This window comes from Mytilus californianus, unplaced genomic scaffold (assembly GCF_021869535.1).
Source record: "Mytilus californianus isolate M0D057914Y unplaced genomic scaffold, xbMytCali1.0.p SCAF_41, whole genome shotgun sequence".
NCBI lineage: Eukaryota > Metazoa > Mollusca > Bivalvia > Mytilida > Mytilidae > Mytilus > Mytilus californianus.
This window is the reverse complement of record NW_026262692.1, coordinates 71,986-91,840: the sequence shown is the minus strand read 5'-3', so window position 1 is coordinate 91,840 and position 19,855 is coordinate 71,986. Positions and strand designations below refer to the sequence as shown.

The following is a 19,855-nucleotide window of genomic DNA, read 5'->3' as shown; positions in this document are numbered from 1 at the left end:
CGTGTTATTCGATTTTATTTTATTTGGTGTTTGATGTTTCTTCATTTATTATGTTACATACAATTTATGGTATAGTACCGTTGTTGTGGGAGATATTTTTAAATTGGATTGGGGTTCGCATAACGAGTGGTTGTCCTTGCAAGGCTGATGGCCAGGACTGCCAAACGCAGTGCCGACTGTAGACGGTACATATCATGCAATTTATCGCAAACAAAATGAGCCACAGGAAAAGTTTTATTCTGTATATAGACATATGCACTGTATTCGCACCCAGATTTTGATTGACAACCAAAACCACATACGGCTTTTACGCAGCGGTTTCCTGAGCCAACAAAATGAAGTACAACAATTCAACTCGATGCCAGAAAGACGACACGTACTTCAACTTGATTTCATAGAGAATCTTGTTTATATAAGGGGATAAAAACCGTTATCCAATAATGACAAGTAAATGTCGAACATGCTATTCGCAAACTTAAATATTATAAAGAACTTGGTACAATGTGGCGTCATCCGCGCTGGAAAATAAATCAAATTGTTAAAATTTGCGCTGGTTTGGTAGAAACAGGGCACAATTTAATTGACTGAAAATAATAATATCTTACAGACACCTGGTTCTTAAAGATACATGTATTTTTATACCAGGGTACATTATTGGTGAAAGCTGTAGCAATAAGGTAATTTTAACAGCTTTAGACCAATAAATCAATTATCATAGTTCAAACAAAGACCTTGTAAGATGTTAAGCTACCTAATCGGGCCCGGTCAAAAAAGAACATACAGGAAAGAATAACTTATTTAAAACAAAATAGAACGCACCGGTGTAAACTTAAGACCATGGAGCATACATTTTAGTTATTAAGCAACAAACCACTTACAAAAGAACAAGACTTAAAGAGGTAATTGTTTCTCCTTCTTCATGTGTTCTGTTACAATCACTACTATAGATGTATGTTCATTATCTTTTGCAATGTCTAAAGGGGATTTCGTATCTATTCTACATATCTGTGTGTCTGCTCCTTTATCTAACAATAAACGTACAATATCCTGATGTCCTACTTCACATGCATAAAATAATGGTGTGGTGCCATCTTCTTTTGTTATGTTAATGTTAGCGTTGTGGTCCAGGAGATTATGGACTACATCTGTTCTACCGATAAAGCATGCAATGTGTAATGGAGAAGAACCAGATACTATATCGTAAGCATACTCTACTGAATTCTTTCTGATATAGGCTGTTACATGTGATGATGTATTCTTTACCAGGCTATCAAACAACTCTTGCTTTGCTTTATCTAACGTGTACTCTGTATTGTTAGTAATTGTATATGTTGATGACTGTTTACTATTGATACGCATATTACAGTCAGCATTGTTCTCTAATAGTAACTGTGTAATTTTTATGTTTCCATGCAGGGCACTAAAATATAAAGCATTACCACCATCAAATGATTGGGCATTAATGTCTGGTTTGTGTTTCATTAATAGCTGAACTATACTGGTGTGGTTACCAGTACATGACTTCATCAGTGGTGTATAGCCATACTTGTCACATATATCAACATTCGAATCCTTCTCTAACAATAGCTTTACTATATCAGTATGTCCATTCTGAATTGCCTGTCTCAGTGGACTGCAGCTATTATTGTCACATAGATCAACATTAGGATTATTCTCTAACAGTAACTTTACTGTATCATAATGTCCATTCTGACTTGCCATCAACAGAGGACTACAGCAATTATTGTCACATAGATGTATATTAGGATCCTTCTCTAACAGTAGTTTTACTATATCAGTATGTCCATTTTTACTTGCAAAATACAGAGGACTACAGCCGTCCTTGTCACAAAGATCAACATTAGGATCTCTCTGTAACAGTAACTTTACTATTTCAGTATTTCCTTTATAACTTGCCATGTACAGAGGACTACAGCAAAAAGTGTTACATAGATCAACATTATGATCCTTAGCTAACAGTAACTTCACTATATTAGTATGTCCATTCTGACTTGCCATCAACAGAGGACTACAGCAATTATTGTCACATATATGTATATTAGGATCCTTGTCTAACAGTAATTTTACTATATCAGTATGTCCATTTTTACTTGCAAAGTACAGAGGACTACAGTCATCCTTGTCACATAGATCAACATTAGGATCTTTCTGTAACAGTAACTTTACTATTTCAGTATGTCCTTTATAACTTGCCATGTACAGAGGACTACAGCAATTTTTGTTACATAGATCAACATTAGGATCCTTCTCTAACAGTAACTTAACTATATCAGCCTGTCCATTCCGACTTGCAAAGTACAGAGGACTACATCCATCCTTGTCACAAAGATCAACATCAGGATCTTTCTGTAACAGTAACTTAACTATTTCAGTATGTCCATTCCGACTTGCCATGTACAGTGGACTACAGCCATTGTTGTGAGAAAGATTAACATTTGGATCCTTCTCTAACAGTAACTTTACTATTTCAGTATGTCCGTCATGACTGGCCAAGAACAGAGGACTACAGCCAAAATTGTCACATAGATCAACATTAGAATTGCTCTCTATCAGGAACCTTACTATATCAGTATATCCTTTACGACTTGCCCTGTTCAGAGCAGTACTGCCCTCATTATCATATAAATCAACATTAGGGTCCTTCTCTAAGAGTAACTTTACTATTTGAGTATGTCCTTGTTGACTTGCAATGTACAGAGGACTACTGCCATTATTTTGACATAAATTAACATTAGAATCCTTCCCTAACAGTAACTTTACTATATCAGTATGTCCATTTTGACTTGCCATGTATAGAGGACTACAGCAACGATTGTTACATAGATCAACCTTGCGACTTCTCTCTAACAGTAACTTTACTATATCAGTATATCCTTTCTCACTTGCCAAGTTTAGAGGACTACAGTCCTCAATGTCACTTTGATTCAAATTAGGATCCTTCTCTAACAGTAACTTTACTATATCAGTGTGTCTGTTCTTGCTTGCCATGTACAAAGGACTACAGCCGTTCTTGTCACATAAATTAACATTAGGATTCTTCTCTAACAGTAACTTTACTATTTCAGTATGTCCTTCATGACTGGCCAAAAGCAGAGGACTACACCCAGTATTGTCACATAGATCAACATTAGAATTGCTCTCTATCAGTAACTTTACTATATCAATATGTCTTTCCTGAATTGCCTGTCTCAGAGGACTCAATTCATCCTTGTCACATACATCAACATTAGGATCTTTCTCTAACAGTAACTTTACTATATGAGTATGTCCTTCCTGACTTGCCATCACCAATCCAGTAGTCCCATTATCTCTACACTGATTCACATCCACAGCATAATTTAATATCCACTGTACTAAATTTGTATGACCATAATAACAAGTCGCTATCAGTGGTGTATTACCTGATGCAGGGTTCGCCTTTGGTATCACTGTATCCTTTGTATTAGCCAATGTTACTTGCTGGAGTATGTCTAGTTGATTCAAGAACTGTAATAAATGTTCTCTGAATGATGGTACTTTCAAATTATTGTTACTGAATACAACAGACACATTTCCTGCTAACCAGTCCTTTATAAATCGTATCAAATATGATTCTAAATGATCATGTGGTATTTCAATAACGAAGTCTATGTTATTCTTCATGTCATCTTGTGATGTCTGCGAAATAAAACGTCCATGCACTAAATGAATATCAGCATGGTCTAATAAACATTCAATCATTTTCTGACCAAAGTAATGAGCAAGGAAGTCAAACAACTTATCATGTACAGTACTATAAATACCATTCTGTTTACAAACAAATGTACCATCTAGAGTATCAAGTGCTTTCTGTAGTTTTGCCTTTGATGTATATCTGTTGATTTCACAAGCATTGCATGTGTCTTCTATAATTTGTCGCTGTCCGTCTGTCACTTTACCTTGGAACCACTTTTCTTCTAGCTGATTATTAAAGAGAACACATAAAGCAAGACTACATATCTTATAGTTTCCTTCATCACCATGCTCACTTAACTTGTCTAGCTCACTTTGATATACATCGAATGGATTTTTGAAAAATTCTTTGACGCCTAAATGTTTTTTGTCATGATATAAAGAACATAAGAGTGGGAAAAAATCTCTGTTATAAGATACGTCATCAATATCATTCATGCTTGTACCAATATATTTTTTTGCTATATTTGTTTTCTCCGAAGACGTAAGACATAACTTATCTGATACTAAATTACATTCACAGGATTTAAAAGGTGATAATAAATTAAACTTTTCATCTTTATAAACTTGTAACCTCCATGATACAATAATCTTACAACATTTGTCTGCAATAATTGTGTTAATCACAGGTAACAGTTGTTTCCAGTTCTCAATCTGTTGTTGGTTGGCAGTGAAATTTCCACAAATATCATCTACAATGAAGACTGTCTTCTTGCCTGACTGATAATAATCTCTAATGTCTGTTGGAGAGTACACCGGTATTATTTTGAATCCTTCTTTCTGTAGAACTAGTGCTGTGTGTCTACTGTAAAATGATTTCCCAACTCCTGATGGAGCAGTTAAAGTCACACAACTGTTGTCCTGTAAACATTCAACGATATAATCACTGGCTCTCGTAGGCACAAACATTTTATCTTTTGTTTCCCAGTCTTCTATTTGTTTTTTAAACTGATCTAAAAAACAGTGATGTTTAACTAATTAAAATTTATTAAATTGACTATTGATATAAATGATACATTATTATCTAGAACAGACATGAACAAGTGGATTAAATGTGCCACATTTTGTCATTTCAGTACTTATATACCTTACTCATGTTACTTTACTGTATATTTTTGAAGGCTAGATGGTGATCTTTAATTATCTATGTAATGGTCCTTTAGTGGGTAGTCTCATTAGTCACCGTACCACTTTGCTTGTTTTCATAAAGTCTTAATCATCAAAATATATCATGTGTATGACAATAATTTAATAGATTAACCATCAAACAGTTCTATGAAATAGGTAATTGTAAAATTAATTTACATGAAAATATATGGTTCTGAAGTTTCTTAAATTAATTGTTTAACATTGAGTTGAAAAGGTCAAGGTCATAAGCTATCTTTCTTGTTATATCTTGAGATGGAGAACTAGTATATAAGATATAAACAAAAATTAAAACAGAGAAGGACATGTACTCAAGAATCAACTTTTTGACCCCTTAGGTCAAGGTAACATAAAGGTCATGACAATACATTTCAAACAATCATAATGTATTGTACCATATACTATAATTCAAGAGAAACAAGAGGCTCACAATATCGTAAAAAAAATTGTCAGATGTGGTATGGTATTCATTTTACTTTTAGTACAGTGATGTGTAATCACTTGTACAGTCAAATATATATATAGAAGACTCTTGGAACCAAAGAAAAGCGATCTTCTAAGAGAGGTGACATCTGAATAAAGGCCCATAATAGTTACTTCTACAGTGGGACAAGAAGAAGATGACAAGACAGGTTTTCGATTAAAAGACTTGACCTATAAAGAGGTGCCTTTAAAGCAGGGTTGACTGTATACAGCTAGTATATCATATTATAGGTAAGTTTTGTAGATCTTATATTTAGAATATTTGTTTACTCTTTACAGTTTTAACCTATCTATATTATTATTCGAAATAACAGGCAAACATGAAATCAACTTAAAACATTGTTTAAATCTAAGGGCAACAATTTAAAGTCTAGTATATCTTATCTTGATGAAAATGTATGGGTTTTTTAAAGTTTGTTTCTTTCAACTAAAGTTTTGACAAAATAAAAAAAAAAATAAAATAAAAAAAAACTCATTTAGGGAAAATGTTCCTAGTCTTGATTTTATTGTACGGAAAACTTTTGCTTTGAACTGTTCCTCTCTATCTTTTATAGTTTCTTAAAAATACACAAAATTGGAAATTATCATCATTGTCTGTAGTTTTCCTACCGAAGGTCAGTGTTTCAATCTGGAATTCAGGCATCCTCCACCAATGACAACTTACCGCCACGAAATAGCACAATTGTGTTGAAAGTGGTGTTAAACACCAATCAATCAATCAATCAACAAACTGACAACGCCATGCCAAAAAAAAACAAAAAGAAAAGGATAAAAAAAAAACAACAACAGTACACTAAAAATATAATAGAAAACTACAGAACGAGCAACAGAAACCATAACCAAACCGGTGGTGATCTCATGTGCTCCAGAACTGTAATCCTGCTCAACATGTGGCACCTGTCTAAGTTGTCAATAGACATTTCAAGCATGCTTACTTATTAAAAGATCATTTTTTGGCATTTGATTCTTTTTAATTTAACGAGAACGGTGAAAGTGACATAACCAAAACTCAAACTTGATCTATGCTTGGTGGTAATAAGCATTGCTTATAAGTTTCATAACATTTGGTTGAGGCGAACGCATTTTAAGAAATACGGACAGACAGACGTACGAACAGACGGAAAAGGGTGAAACGATAGTATTCTTCATGTTTTGCAACAATACAATGAAAACTAAAGTCTATTTTGAGGTCACTGAACCACAATCATTAGATCAAGAAGAACGAACAGTATAAAGTGAAATAACTAAAATGTCGCACTCCGAGGAAAATTCAAAACGGAAAGTCCCTAATCAAAATGCAAAATCAAATGTTCAAACACATCAAACGAATGAATAACAACTGACATATTCCTGACTTGGTACAGACATTTTCTTATGTAGAAAATGGTCGATTAAACTTGGTTTTATAGCTAGATAAACCTCTCACTTGTATGACAGTCGCATAAAATTCCATTATATTGACAACAAAGAGACATAATAGGTAAAAATGTCAAAAATAGGACAAAAATATGAGACCATAAAACATCTCATACAAGGTATACCTCAGAATTGTCCAGCTTTTTACCTGGACTGTATTAAGATCACTTATACCGTTGCCACTTCAGGTGACCATGCAATTTCAGGCAAACGTTTTGTTATAATGAATGTAAAAAGCAACATCGATAGACAGAAAGTGATAAACATTTAAATCAACTCACCTCCACATACTCCATATTAGCAGGGAATGTTTTAGACATACATCTGTTTTGACATATGATAAACAGATGAAGAAAGGATTTAAGCATTGACAAATACATACAAAATTGAAAAAAATAAAAAATGATTACCCTCAATAAATTTTCGACTTGTTCCTGTATCAATAAGTATAATATACCTTTTATGTTCGGTGGTATTGTGTCTTTTAAACATTCTTTAACTTTTGAGAGTTCCGTCTCCAAATTGTCAGTTGTTTGTTTCAATTCTTTTATCTCTTCGAGAGCTGTTTTGATTTCCAACATAATTTCGTGATTCGACTGATCTAAGATTTTCACCTTTAACTCTTGACACTCTTGATACAATGTTTGACCTCCTAATCGACCCACAGCCTGGAAATGAATACACTGTTTGAATAATTTAATGTATATAATATCCTTAATTATTTAAACAGGGTTTTTTCTATCATGTTTTCGAATAATAACCATGATAACCAATTCTAATACATTTAAATGCGGCTTGATCTGTCAATCAAGATTGCCAGGCAACCGCTGTATACATGAGAAATAAAATTGTGTGTACAATATGACCTCCAAACTGACCTACAGACTATAAGTGAGTTGAGGCTTGCATGTCAATCAAGATTGCTAAGTTTGAAAACCGCTATGAAAATGAGAAATAACAGCATGAACATTGTGTGTACAATATGAAGTCGAACAACAAAAACTGAATTACATTATAAAGTGTATTTTTGACCTTTGTTTATGTTGCTGCATTGCAAATAATTACGGAAGCGTAATACTGTTTTAAAATAATACTTATTTATTTATCTTTTTCAAATTGTCTACTTTAATCATGGAATTATCAACATTAATTTCCCATTTTAATCTTGGATTTATAATTTTGATTTTGGAATTCTCAATATTTAACTTGGAAATTCCAATTTTATCTTAGAGTTATCAACTTTAATCTTGGAATTATCAACATTTAATTTGAAAATTCCAACTTTAATCTTAGAATTTTCAACCTTAAACTTGGAAATTCCAACTTTAATGTTTGAATTATCAACCTTAATGTTTTACTTTATACCACGTATCCATTTATAGGAAGTTACCCCTATGTAAAACGTCGATATAAGGCTACGTGAAGCTATACAAGACTTAAGATACACGTCTATTTTTCTTTGACGCTTTACAAATGTTTTAGCCGCGAAAATGATTATAAGTAGAATAAGTATACAAAGAAACACAATAAACTATGGACTAGAGGTGAATATCGGTCATTTACCCCTGCAGTAAGACTTATTTCGTGGATATGTCCCATTGAAAATACACATACATAAGAAACCCTATAACGGTAACTATTTTGTTTCACTTATACTAGGTGCTGATACGTAATGACGCGACCAATCTATGCTGACCATACAAATACGTAACGATAGGGGATAATGCTACAGCTGCAGTCAGGGATTGTGAAGGTCGTATACGAGGAAGTTGAAGTTACATCAACTCGAAACTTAGTACACACCTGCATTTAGTCGTGATCTTTCTTAATTATATGTCAAATTAGGATTCTGACCCCAATTTTATGGTACACTGTAGAAAAATGATATTGCAAGCGTCATCAGTTTACTGTATACATAATTACTTGTTTTACTACGAAAAAGTTTGTGCGTGTTTAATCAGATTCTAAAAAGGACCGGAATGTATAAAATCAGATGCACCATGGGGTGAATGTGTGTTACAAACTAAAATCAGATCACTGTGACTTGACCTTGACCTCTAACCCCTATCTTGATAACACCTTGTCTGAATTCTGTCCAGTGTCTTTTGTAACTTTTGTACGGATGACCTTTGGCTGATCAAACTTAGTATGTGGATGCAGAAAGGACATTAAGTTTGCCATATACAATCATTATGACTATTGCGACATTTACTTTGACTTTTGACCCCGTGATAGTGAACATGTGTAGCATAGAACTTAAATTGATCAAAGATGGTTTATGGATGCCTCACAAGAAATTTAAGTATTACAGACCATAATCAATGCACTGCGACCTTGATTTTACCATTGGCTCCTATGATATAGATATCTTGCCGAGAGCATAATTGTTGAGGTTTAGCTAGCCATAAAACCAGGTTCAACCCACCATTTTTTTTCTCAAAATGTCCGTTACCAAGTTAGGAATATGGCAGTTGCTATCAAATAATTCGTTTCTATGTATTTTGACGTTTTTTTGTAGTAGTAGTAGTAGTTCAGTGTTTCTGTTGTTCCGTTGTTTTCCTCATATAGTTGATGTGTTTCCCTCGGTTTAGGTTCATGACCAGAATTTGTTTTTCGATTAATCGATTAATGACTATTGAACAGCGGTATTCTACTGTTGCCTTTATTTGAATCATGGAAGACTGTTTCACTTACCAAAACAAGGTCACTGTGACCTAGACTATGATATTTGACCCCTATATGATAGTAAATTTGTGTCAAGACCATATATTTTTTTTTTGCAACTTTTGTAACTTGGTATAAATGCATCATTTACAGTTGGACGGCAAACGATTTGATGACTACTATGTCCAAGTAATTAGTCACGTCACAAAAGGTCAGAGTTTTTTTTTTTTTTTTTTTTTTTTTTGTGGTAAACGTGCATGCCTCGTGGTTTTTTTTACTCGTATCGTTTTAATTTTACCTGTACATTAATAAACTCAAAGTGTTCTAAAATTGAGTATATAAGCTTCATTATTCTTTATATTTATTACTAAAAAGTGTTGTTAAAGTATTCTTAATTGACGTGTGTAGTGACAATTTATTTCTGAAAATGTCCACGAAAAATTCCTATTTATTCCTTGAATAGGTATGGTAACATATGGAGGGGTATAAAATATGAATTACTATTTTTTAGATAGGATTTTAGTTATAATCGTCCCCAAATTTACTGGACACGCAATTGTGTCAGCTTATTCGTGGCGGAGTGAGATCAAGGGGAGAGAACTCCATACACGCATCGTGGGAAATTGCAAATACACAACAGTAAATTGGAGTAAAAGTATTGATTGTAGTTATATTTCGACAATTTCTTAAATAACTATTCCATATGTCATGATCATTCACTTTTGTGACATACAAATAGTCACGGAATGGTTGAATATGGCATTTTTTCAAGTAATTACAGGTTTTGGAAAACTTTCCAAAAAGAACATTATAGCTAACTTACTTTCCTCTGAAACTTGGAACTTATAAATTGCTTTGTATTCTTAAACACCATTTTCATCGATGGAATGATAAAAGTCTGTGTTTCACTTTCTTTGTAGCAATATTCTTAGAAATCATATGAAAATAAACTCAGTGTTTGTACACGAAGCTTCTTTGAACAGTTTTTTTAATATTAATTTCATTTTACTATATAACTTAGACTTTAATTAAATTAATCTACATTAAAAAAGTATCTAAAATAGAAAGTTTTTACTCTGGTCCACTGAAAACTCTGCATCAGTCATGAGATTTAACAAAGTTTTTTAGACTGAATATCATATAGATTCTTTGTCACTTTGTATGCTGATCATATGGAAAACAAAGAGTGATATTATACATTCTAACACAGCTTCAATTGTGAAACAGTAGTTCTTCTCTCCTCGAGACATTTTATTTTTCAAGATGCGAGGCTTGCCAATCAATATACACATTTAAGATTTTACTGTTAAGAGTGGAAAAATTACTTATTGACAGAGATTTTGTATAGGCATAATTCTCTTGATATTTTAAAACAAAACAAGTATGATGAAGTATGTTACCAAACTATTTTTGTGTTTATATAATTTGCAAAGAGATGGATCATTGCTATGTGCCATCAGTGGTCGTTATTGGTAGCCTTTTTTTCCTGATGTATAAATAGCAAAACCAGAGGAAAGCAAGAACCTTTCAGCTGATCCAGGAAAAAAAGGGGGGTATTAAAAATCTGAACATCCCAAAAAAAAACCAGAAGGGGATTAAAAACATTCTAATCAACGAACAGGAAAACTGAACAAAAAGTTGAAATGCAATATGATATAATGCAGTTCACATTATTTTTGTCATTGAATACTGTATTGCAGAAAGCATTATATATGCTATAACAACTAAAACATATTTACAACATAACAAATGATAAATAGCAGATACCAATACATTAAAAGGCATAATAAGTAAACAAATAACTTTAAATAACAATATGTGATCAGATTGGCCATGCCGATTTTATGTAATTACACAATTTCTTTATATGTAATTTTAACAGTCAGGGGCATTACTTAAACAAGTAATTTTTAAAATTACCTATACAAGTAATGTTGAAAACGAGGCTATTTTAAATATTACTTATATAAGTAATTTTTCTAAATATTTTTTTTATAGGTGTCCTTTCATACAAATTTTTACAGTCATCTGGTTATTTTTCACATGAAATATAAAAACTAATCCTCCCGAAACACTAATTGCCTTTCTGACGCACTTATCGTTCATACCGACGCTTTAGGGTCAAAAATTGGTCTCTCGGGACTGTTAAAATATCATTTTCCTTGAAAATCTTGAAGGTAGACAGATATAAATAGATAGACACTTGTGATTTAATTAAGACTTGAAGCTATTTATAATTTGTAACCCAAAACAATTCCCTATGTTCCTTAAATAATTTGTATGACTAAATCTTTCAAAGATGTATAAAATAACTTATTCAAGTAATATTTTTGTCATTATTTTTAAAATAACCTTTTATCTCTATACTCCTCTGAAATTTAATAAATCCATTATTTTATGTAATAAAATGATGTAAAAGTCATGAACACTGCATCTAGTCCGTGCTTTTATTGAAATTTGAAATAACTCTATTGAGTATTTTTATTATTTTAAAAAACAAAAATCACCCATAAAAGTAACTTTAAAAAATAACTTGTTTAATTAGTTATCACAGGTACCAGGCTTATAATTTAATACGCCAGACGCGCGTTTCGTCTACATAAGACTCATCAGTGACGCTCAGATCAAAATTGTTAGAAAGCCAAACAAGTAGAAAGTTGAAGAGCTTTGATGACCCAAAATTCCAAAGTGTTGTGCCAAATATAGCTAAGGTTATCTATTTAGGTAAGGCTCCTGACTGATAAAAACTGTAATTTAGTAGTGTGTGGCCAAGAAAAATAGAATATTGGCAAATATTTAGGCCTCATTACAGGTTTTTGAAATTTAAATTCAGAAATTTTTGAAGAATGGACAAAAATGAGAGATTCATTATTCCGATTTCAGAGAAAAAAATTTCATAGTATCAAATCAGAATGCGAGTTATTATTATTGTGATTATGACTAAGTCGCATTATTTACATTGATAAAAATCTCACGATATTTTTGAATTTACAGTATTAAGCTTGTCAAATTCTGTGCACTACGTTTCCTATACCTAAATGTTGTCGTGGCAATTTTGCTAACTTTTACCAAAAATTTCTTTTTTATGACATAATTAGAATATTACCATTTTCGTAAAATTTGCATAAAGGTATATAAATATATATATATTTTAAAATTACATCGTTATCAAAGACGACGAAGTAAACAATGTAGGAGGCGCTATTTATGGGCGCGAACATTTTACATACGGGTACTTTTTTTGTCGACAGATTGATCTTTATCTGTCAGATTAAGGTGTTTGACGTTCAACTGTTATTATACAGCATGTTACTAAAAATTTACATTCCAAAAAAAAACCTGAAACCATAACTTTAGCGCATTAAAGACCTTAAATAGTTATTTTTCAAGACTTTTGTTCGGTTCTATAGGTTGCATTTCTGTAAATATAGACAATGCAATTTCCAATAGGAACTCCCTTTGCCACTTTTACTATGAAGTTTGGTAAAAAATAATATCCTAGAATGGAACGTTGATATGCACTACTATTTTGTTGAAAGGTGAAAACATAGGGCTGTACGGCATACTGTTCAACATTTATATGCTCCGAACTTGTTAGAGTTTATACTTGTACTAAAATTCTGTACCACCCCTACCTTCACTTTTGGTCTACTACAAAATTTAATTTTTACCGCAACCATATGTTTTTATACTGGTGACATTCCAAAGTTATGTCTCTATGAGCTGAAACATAGAGAACATGTCTAGGAACAAGTACGTAAACAAAACTACATATCTATGAATATAATATATCTCCCCAAAAGAGGCGTTCTTTGAGAAACAGCTGTATTTACAAATTGCAACAGATAGTTTCACAAGGTCGATTCAGGCATACTTTGATGTCGCAAAAATAGTGGCCCGCGATTTAAAGTAGGAATTTCCAAGATTGTTTTTGATATTACCAAGATTAATGTTGATAATTCCAAGAGTCGTGTTGATAATTCCAGGATAAAACTGGAAATGCTTAGAATAAAGTTGATAATACTGAGATTAAAGTCGACAGTTTGAACAAAAAAGGATGGCCCAAATACGCTTCCGTATGTAATAACAAACAGTAGTGTTTTCATTTTGATCCTAGCAAGAAATATGATTCTCAGAATTTATAATACAAAATAAAAACCAAGCTTTTATCGTTTATCAACTAGGTAATGAGGTTATTTATCATCTTAATAACTTGTTATAGTATTCTTTTATTTGTCTTTGTAAATTATTACTTTTACTGTTTAGTCTATGTTTGGCAATATCCATTTGACGTGGCTCGGTACTTATACATCCCGTCATTGTGTTATTGATCTATGGGTAATTTTTGTATTCTTGTCTTTCGTTTTTGCTAATGTGCTTTGTCAATTTGCCTTTTTGTTTATCTTTGTTGACATATTTGCTTGTTTTTATAGCGATTAAGATTATAACACAATGTTGACTGCTGTACCCCTAATTTTGACATTTTTACCTATTATGTCTGTTTGTTTTGTTCACACATCGTTGTCTATATAATGGAATTTTATGTGACAGTCATACAAGTGAGAGGTTTAGCTAGCTATAAAACCCGATTTAGTCAAAAACTTTCTATATAAGAAAATGCCTGTACCAAGTCAGGAATATGACAATTATTATTCGTTTGTTAGATGTGTTTGAGCTTTTGATTTTGTTATTTGCTTAGGGACTTTCCGTTTAGAATTTTCATCGGAATTCGGTATTTTTGTTATTTTACTTGTTTTGGAATGCATTATGCTTTTATTGTATATCAATTTTTGCGCCTACAAAAGATGTTTCTGAATTCTGTGATTTTTTAACAAAATAATTAGTTTTTTTTACCAAAAACGATAAAAGATGAATTTCAAAAGGATATAACACGCACTCAACATATAATGTACAATAACTTTTCTATATTACTCCTACATATCCTACTTAAACCTTTAAAGTTGTTGCTTTAAAACAATTGTGGATGGACAAACGGACTGACAGATAGACAAACAGACGGACAAAATGAAAATCATAAGACCCCTACATCCTTGATCATCCTTGCTGACTCATTTGTTGATTTTATCATTCTAGTCATTTTTACGGTTTACAATTTCTTTCTAATATAGTTTTAAAGATAAAAACCAAAATCTTAAAAATTTTCAAACAGTTACCATTTGAGAGGCAGCAACTTCTAAACGTAGATAGACCTTTACCTGCTGATCGAGTTTAAGCATGTCAAATTTGTTCTAAGGTTGTTAGTTTTTGAGATGTAAGCTTAAAGCTGTGAAATCTGAAGATTATTGACTGCAAAATAGATTGTCTGACTTCTCTGAAAATTTACAGTCGAAAGATTATTTTACCCTGTCAGTTTTGATAAGTGTAAATTTTGCCATCACTTTGTGTCTGCCGTCGTGGTACGCCGTCGTCCGTCCTAAAGTGCTTCAGATGTCAGAGAGATCCCGGACTAGCCAACTAGGTAAGAAAATGTAATTGCTAACTTCACTCTCATTTCAAGGAACCTGAGTTTTACACTGACAATGTGAATTAAAAATCCAAGTATCGGTAAAAAGACATGAGACATACTTACATCTGATATATCTCTCCATGCTGTATTGAAATAAACAGAGTCTATTCTATTACTATCATGATGAGCTAGTTTATTCCTGTAATATTTTATCCTGGCTAGATCAGACCCAGGTGTGCTCTCTCCTGGTAGTGGTAGACTGTCAAATCCATTGATCGGAGCAATAATAGATGTCAAGTGTCTGATTAAACATATCATCAACGTTACATCGAATGTTTTGGAATCCGGAACCCCTGTAACATCAAAAACAAGAGAAGTGTATCATTAATAGTCGTGCAATCAGTGTTAAAATGTGTTATGAGTATTACAATATTTAGTATAAATATTTACAGATAATATGTTATTTTAAAAATGACAAAAATGAAATGTTAATAGTTTGTTTATACCATTACATCTTAAAATATTAAAAGCTTCGTTCATTTAAGGTAAGGGTTGTTTAATTTGTTAGTTTGCATATCTTTATAGAAAAGATGCATGTTGGTTGGTCGTTTTTTGTTAAAAGACATCAACATGTATATAATTCTTGTGTACTTCAGCTTTAATACATTATATGTGCTCTTCCGTTTTGTCATCCTTTATCTAAATCATGAGGACAAACATTTTTCTCGGCTACTTTAAACGTGCAATGCATGTCATATGCATGCTAAGTTTAAGGTTTTGGTGTTTTTACAAGCGTCATTTCACGATCAGTAAAAAATAAAAAATGCTATGCGTTCCTTTTTCTAACTTCATGAGAATAAAATGATTATTCAGTTCCAACAGGAAGGCATGCGAATTATTGCATGATTGGCAGAGTCGACCTTTCCATCTTAAAATACCAGAAAATTTGGTTTTAAACTTTTTGCCAATAAACCAACAGTTTATCAAAATGGACAAAATTATTGTACAAACTATGAAATGAGAACAATATTTCCAAGAGGCGTAACTTGTTTTAAGAAAGATTCGCTAGGCACTGATTTTCGAACTTCTCCATCATTGAAGAAATAAACTTTTGATATAAGTTTCAAAATAATCTGGCAAATATTTTGCACATGATGAGAGCGCTTACAATGTAATTTTCAAAATACTTAACATTTCGAAGGAGCATCACTCTTTTACATTTTTTTTTATCAGCACCGATTTGCGAGCTTGTCCAAGACATTGCGAATATAAATCTATGATATAAGTATCATAAGCATGCGCTAAAAAGACCCGCTGGAAAGACATATGGACGGACGCACAGACAAAAGGACGGAAAGACGTCCCCTTTGAAAAGTTACTTTAAGTAATACCCCTGGCGGTGTTATGTCCTATTTATATGATTGCAACATATAAACAATGTCTTGCCTTCTACATCTAGGCAATAGAGGAATGAATGAACATAATTAATCAACACATACAGTTTGTGAAATTAATTTGTAATAAAAGAATTATTGAAGAAGTCAATCATTTATCAGAAATGTTTTTATTTTAGACATGACAAGAACAAACAAATGTTTTGAATCTCATGTTTATGAAATCAAAATTCAAATGTCTACAGTAACATAAAGACGTACCATTTCTTAGAATCATAAGATTCCATTGAGCTTGAATTATGATTTTTTTTAATTTCAAGTTCAAAAGAGTGTTGTAGTTTTTATTCAGTGTTGAGGGTAGATATGTAGGATGAAATTCTCTGTCAAAATAAGTACGGACTGCTCTAGGTGTCACTCCTTTCAATAACAATGCTAGGCGGACATAATTTTCCTCTTCTTCAGAAAGGGGTGCCATGGCTTCAGAAGTGCTTCTTATGGCCAAGAAAACCCTATATCATCATGACCATTATTACTTAATGGGCCATGTATTCCTGAAAAAATAAAAATGTCACTTTACAAGAAAAAGATATATCCAGAAGTTTTTTAGCGTTTTTTTTAGTAAAAAACATTCACTAAACTTGAGATACTATGTTCTCCTTGTCTACCATTGGACGACCAAAATACTGAACACATATATGGAGGAAGTCTATTAAAAAAAGTCAACGAAGTTGAAAAATAAGACATCAGCTTCTTACTTAAGATTACTTACAGACTATCGTGAACTCATGTTACCCTTCGGCTGATATCTGTTCTATGGTCGGGTTGTTGTCTCTTTGACACATTCCCCATTTCCATTCTCAATTTTACCTATGGCTTTGTTTACATTGTTTCATATATCAATATCACAGAGTGGTGAAACCGGTGGTTGGGAAGTGCAATTAGATAATAGACTTAAAGTGTGTGTTTGAATTTACTTGTCTTATATATGCATTTGTATAGGTATGCGTAGCATTATAACCAATTGAATAGAAAATAAAAGCACATGTGCAATTCAAATACAGTTAAATACGGCTTATCATGTTATTTCGTTCTGACAAGTTTACACCTCGACAAATCTATGTTCTCTTTGACTCACTGCTTGATGCAAAAGCGAATCTCCCTAAAATGAAACATCACTTTCTGCAATCAGGCAGAAAATTTTACTTTACATGATTTATATGGAGCAGACAAAATTCTGTGTACATGCTTACTCTACGATAAAATGGGGAGAAAAAAAAATCGGAAAACCGTAAACTTAATTTTAAGCAAAATGTCGTCTGCAGTATAAGTAAGTTTTTATCAAGAAATGAAGCATGACAATCGCCCTACACCAAATCAGCCCACTTTTCTACAAAATCGCCCCACTTTCTATGAACTGTTTTCACTCATTTCACTCGCCCACTTATGGAACAGGTTCAGCCCCTTACTTGTAGTCCTGCCAATCAGCCATCTCATAAAATGGGTAAAATCACGATGATTATAGGTCTACCAACTACCCAAATTATGAAAATCAGTGCTTCCTTTGAAGTGCCGACTGTTCAACGAGAAGCGTAATCATTTTATGTGTTCCAATCATATTACATAAACATAATGTCTGATAATATTTTTAAAAATATTATATTAAGAAATTATATACGACACGTGACTCGATCATTTAAAAGTGTACTTCTTTGTTAGATGGACCTTTAAATACGGATTTTATCGTTCTCTGCTACTTTTAAAGATATCATTAGACATGTAATCAAATACGAAACAACTACGACTGGAAAACATGTCAGACTACTTTCTAAAATTAGATTACTTTAAAAGAATAACTATGGTATCAGCTTAAAAAAATTATTCTATTGGTTTCAACTTTTTTTTAATATAAATTAGATCATATTAGTAAGTAAAGTAATGACTTAAAAAGTTATTGGCAAATTATCACTGACTGTAGTCTCCAATAGTATAGATTCGGGTTTTTTATAACAAGGAAAAGGATATGAAGAACAGGAAGTACACTCTAACAACAAATGGCATATCTAGATCTTTAAAAGGGTGGAATAAAGAGGTTTTGGGAAGTATTTTAATAATGCACTTAAGACAAAGTTTGCAGCCAAAGTGTGGCTCATATGTCCGCCAGTGTTTACGTGTCTATATGATTCTCCTCGTAACGGTCATATAATTTTAAGACACATATCTAGATTAGATCATGTCTTAAATTAATGTCTGCATAAGGAACTATATGTACAAATATTTAATATTACTAATCAAACTTACCTTCAAAAATTGAAAACGTCTTCTTGGTTGAAAAGAACTTTTACTTTAGTTACATATTTAAATACATTTATTTGGCCGACTGACGTCAAGACGAGTCATATCAACATACGGGATATTCTTTAAGGTGATATCATAGTTATTATGTTGAAATACTCTAATTTTAGAAACTTGTCTGACAGGTTTATCAGTCGTCTATAATAACGCGTTTCGCATTAGATTTCATGGCTAATAATAACTTTTAACAGTAGCAGAGAACGAACACAATCCATATTTAAAGGTCCATCTAACAAAGAAGTACAGTCTTAAATGATCGATCGATCGATCGTGTCGTAAATATTGACCTAATTTGATAAGCAACCAAAACAGACATAATATAATAATCTAAATATAATTGAGATTCAAAAGCCAAAACGGTGTAAACATACACCACGGACATACATGGGTTCGTTGATCTCAGTTGTGTGCATTTGTCTGTTTATTTGGGTTATATGGATCCAATGATCTGAGAAAAATAGGTCCGTTGCTCTAAGAAGTATGGTTCCGTTGATCCAAGTAGCATGGGTTCTTTACACCCAATGTTGACTGGATAGTATGGGTTTATTGATCTGAATAGTATTGGTTCGTTGATCTGATAGTATGTGTCCGTTGATATGATAGTATGGGTTTGATGATCTAGGTTATATGGATCAGTTGATCTGAGTAGTATGTTTTCATTTATTTGATATGAATTAAATGCGCTAGATCAATACTTTTCTTAATTTTAGATCATGATTGAAAAAGAGAATTTTCTATAGCGAGTCAATAACAAGGACATTTTATAAAGGGTAACTCAAAACTTCATTTTACACACACTGTGAGGCTTGTAATACAAAGAAAAAAATAGACAAATGAAATATTTATTACGATTCAACATCCACCAGGTTAAAAAATGCAATATGTAGCATTAATGAAAGGAATTGTATGTACACTCCAATCAAACAACCGTCGAGAAACCAAAAAAAACAACCACTTAAAGTAACTTTCGATTCAATAAGCTATACCATACCAAAACAAATTACAGTGATCCTGACTTTGAACAGGCATATCATTATATATGTGGCAGGGTTACCAATACTGGTTTTAACTTTCTGTTTTTTTTGGGTTTTTTTGGTCTGAATCCTCCTCCTCTTAATCTTAAAAATGACAAGGTACTTTAAAGAAGATAATTTTGAACGTTACAATAGGACATAATGGTTAAAAACGGAATACAGTTGCA

At 32.4% G+C, this 19,855-nt stretch overlaps 1 protein-coding gene across 1 annotated transcript; it reads right to left on the bottom strand.

Annotated features, from left to right (window-relative positions):
• Positions 1–603: 603 nt before the first annotated feature.
• Positions 604–18,734, bottom strand: LOC127699796 (ankyrin-1-like). Its single transcript, XM_052203139.1, has 5 exons — positions 18,601–18,734; positions 16,564–16,853; positions 15,032–15,261; positions 7,235–7,445; positions 604–4,685 (listed from the first exon to the last, which is right to left on the bottom strand). Exons 2-5 carry the CDS (start codon positions 16,775–16,777, stop codon positions 892–894), a joined length of 4,449 nt encoding a protein of 1,482 aa, XP_052059099.1. The 5' UTR covers positions 16,778–16,853; positions 18,601–18,734; the 3' UTR covers positions 604–891.
• Positions 18,735–19,855: the final 1,121 nt, after the last annotated feature.

Bases quoted from the DNA above. Each gene is read 5' to 3' on its own strand.
- LOC127699796 (XM_052203139.1), bottom strand. From the start codon at position 16,777: ATGGCACCCCTTTCTGAAGAAGAGGAAAATTATGTCCGCCTAGCATTG. The intron at 15,262-16,563 runs GTACGTCTTTAT...TTGATGTTACAG, and splicing joins TCTTATGATTCTAAGAAATG to GGGTTCCGGATTCCAAAACA. The intron at 4,686-7,234 runs GTATATTATACT...ACTGTTTTTTAG, and splicing joins AATACCACCGAACATAAAAG to ATCAGTTTAAAAAACAAATA.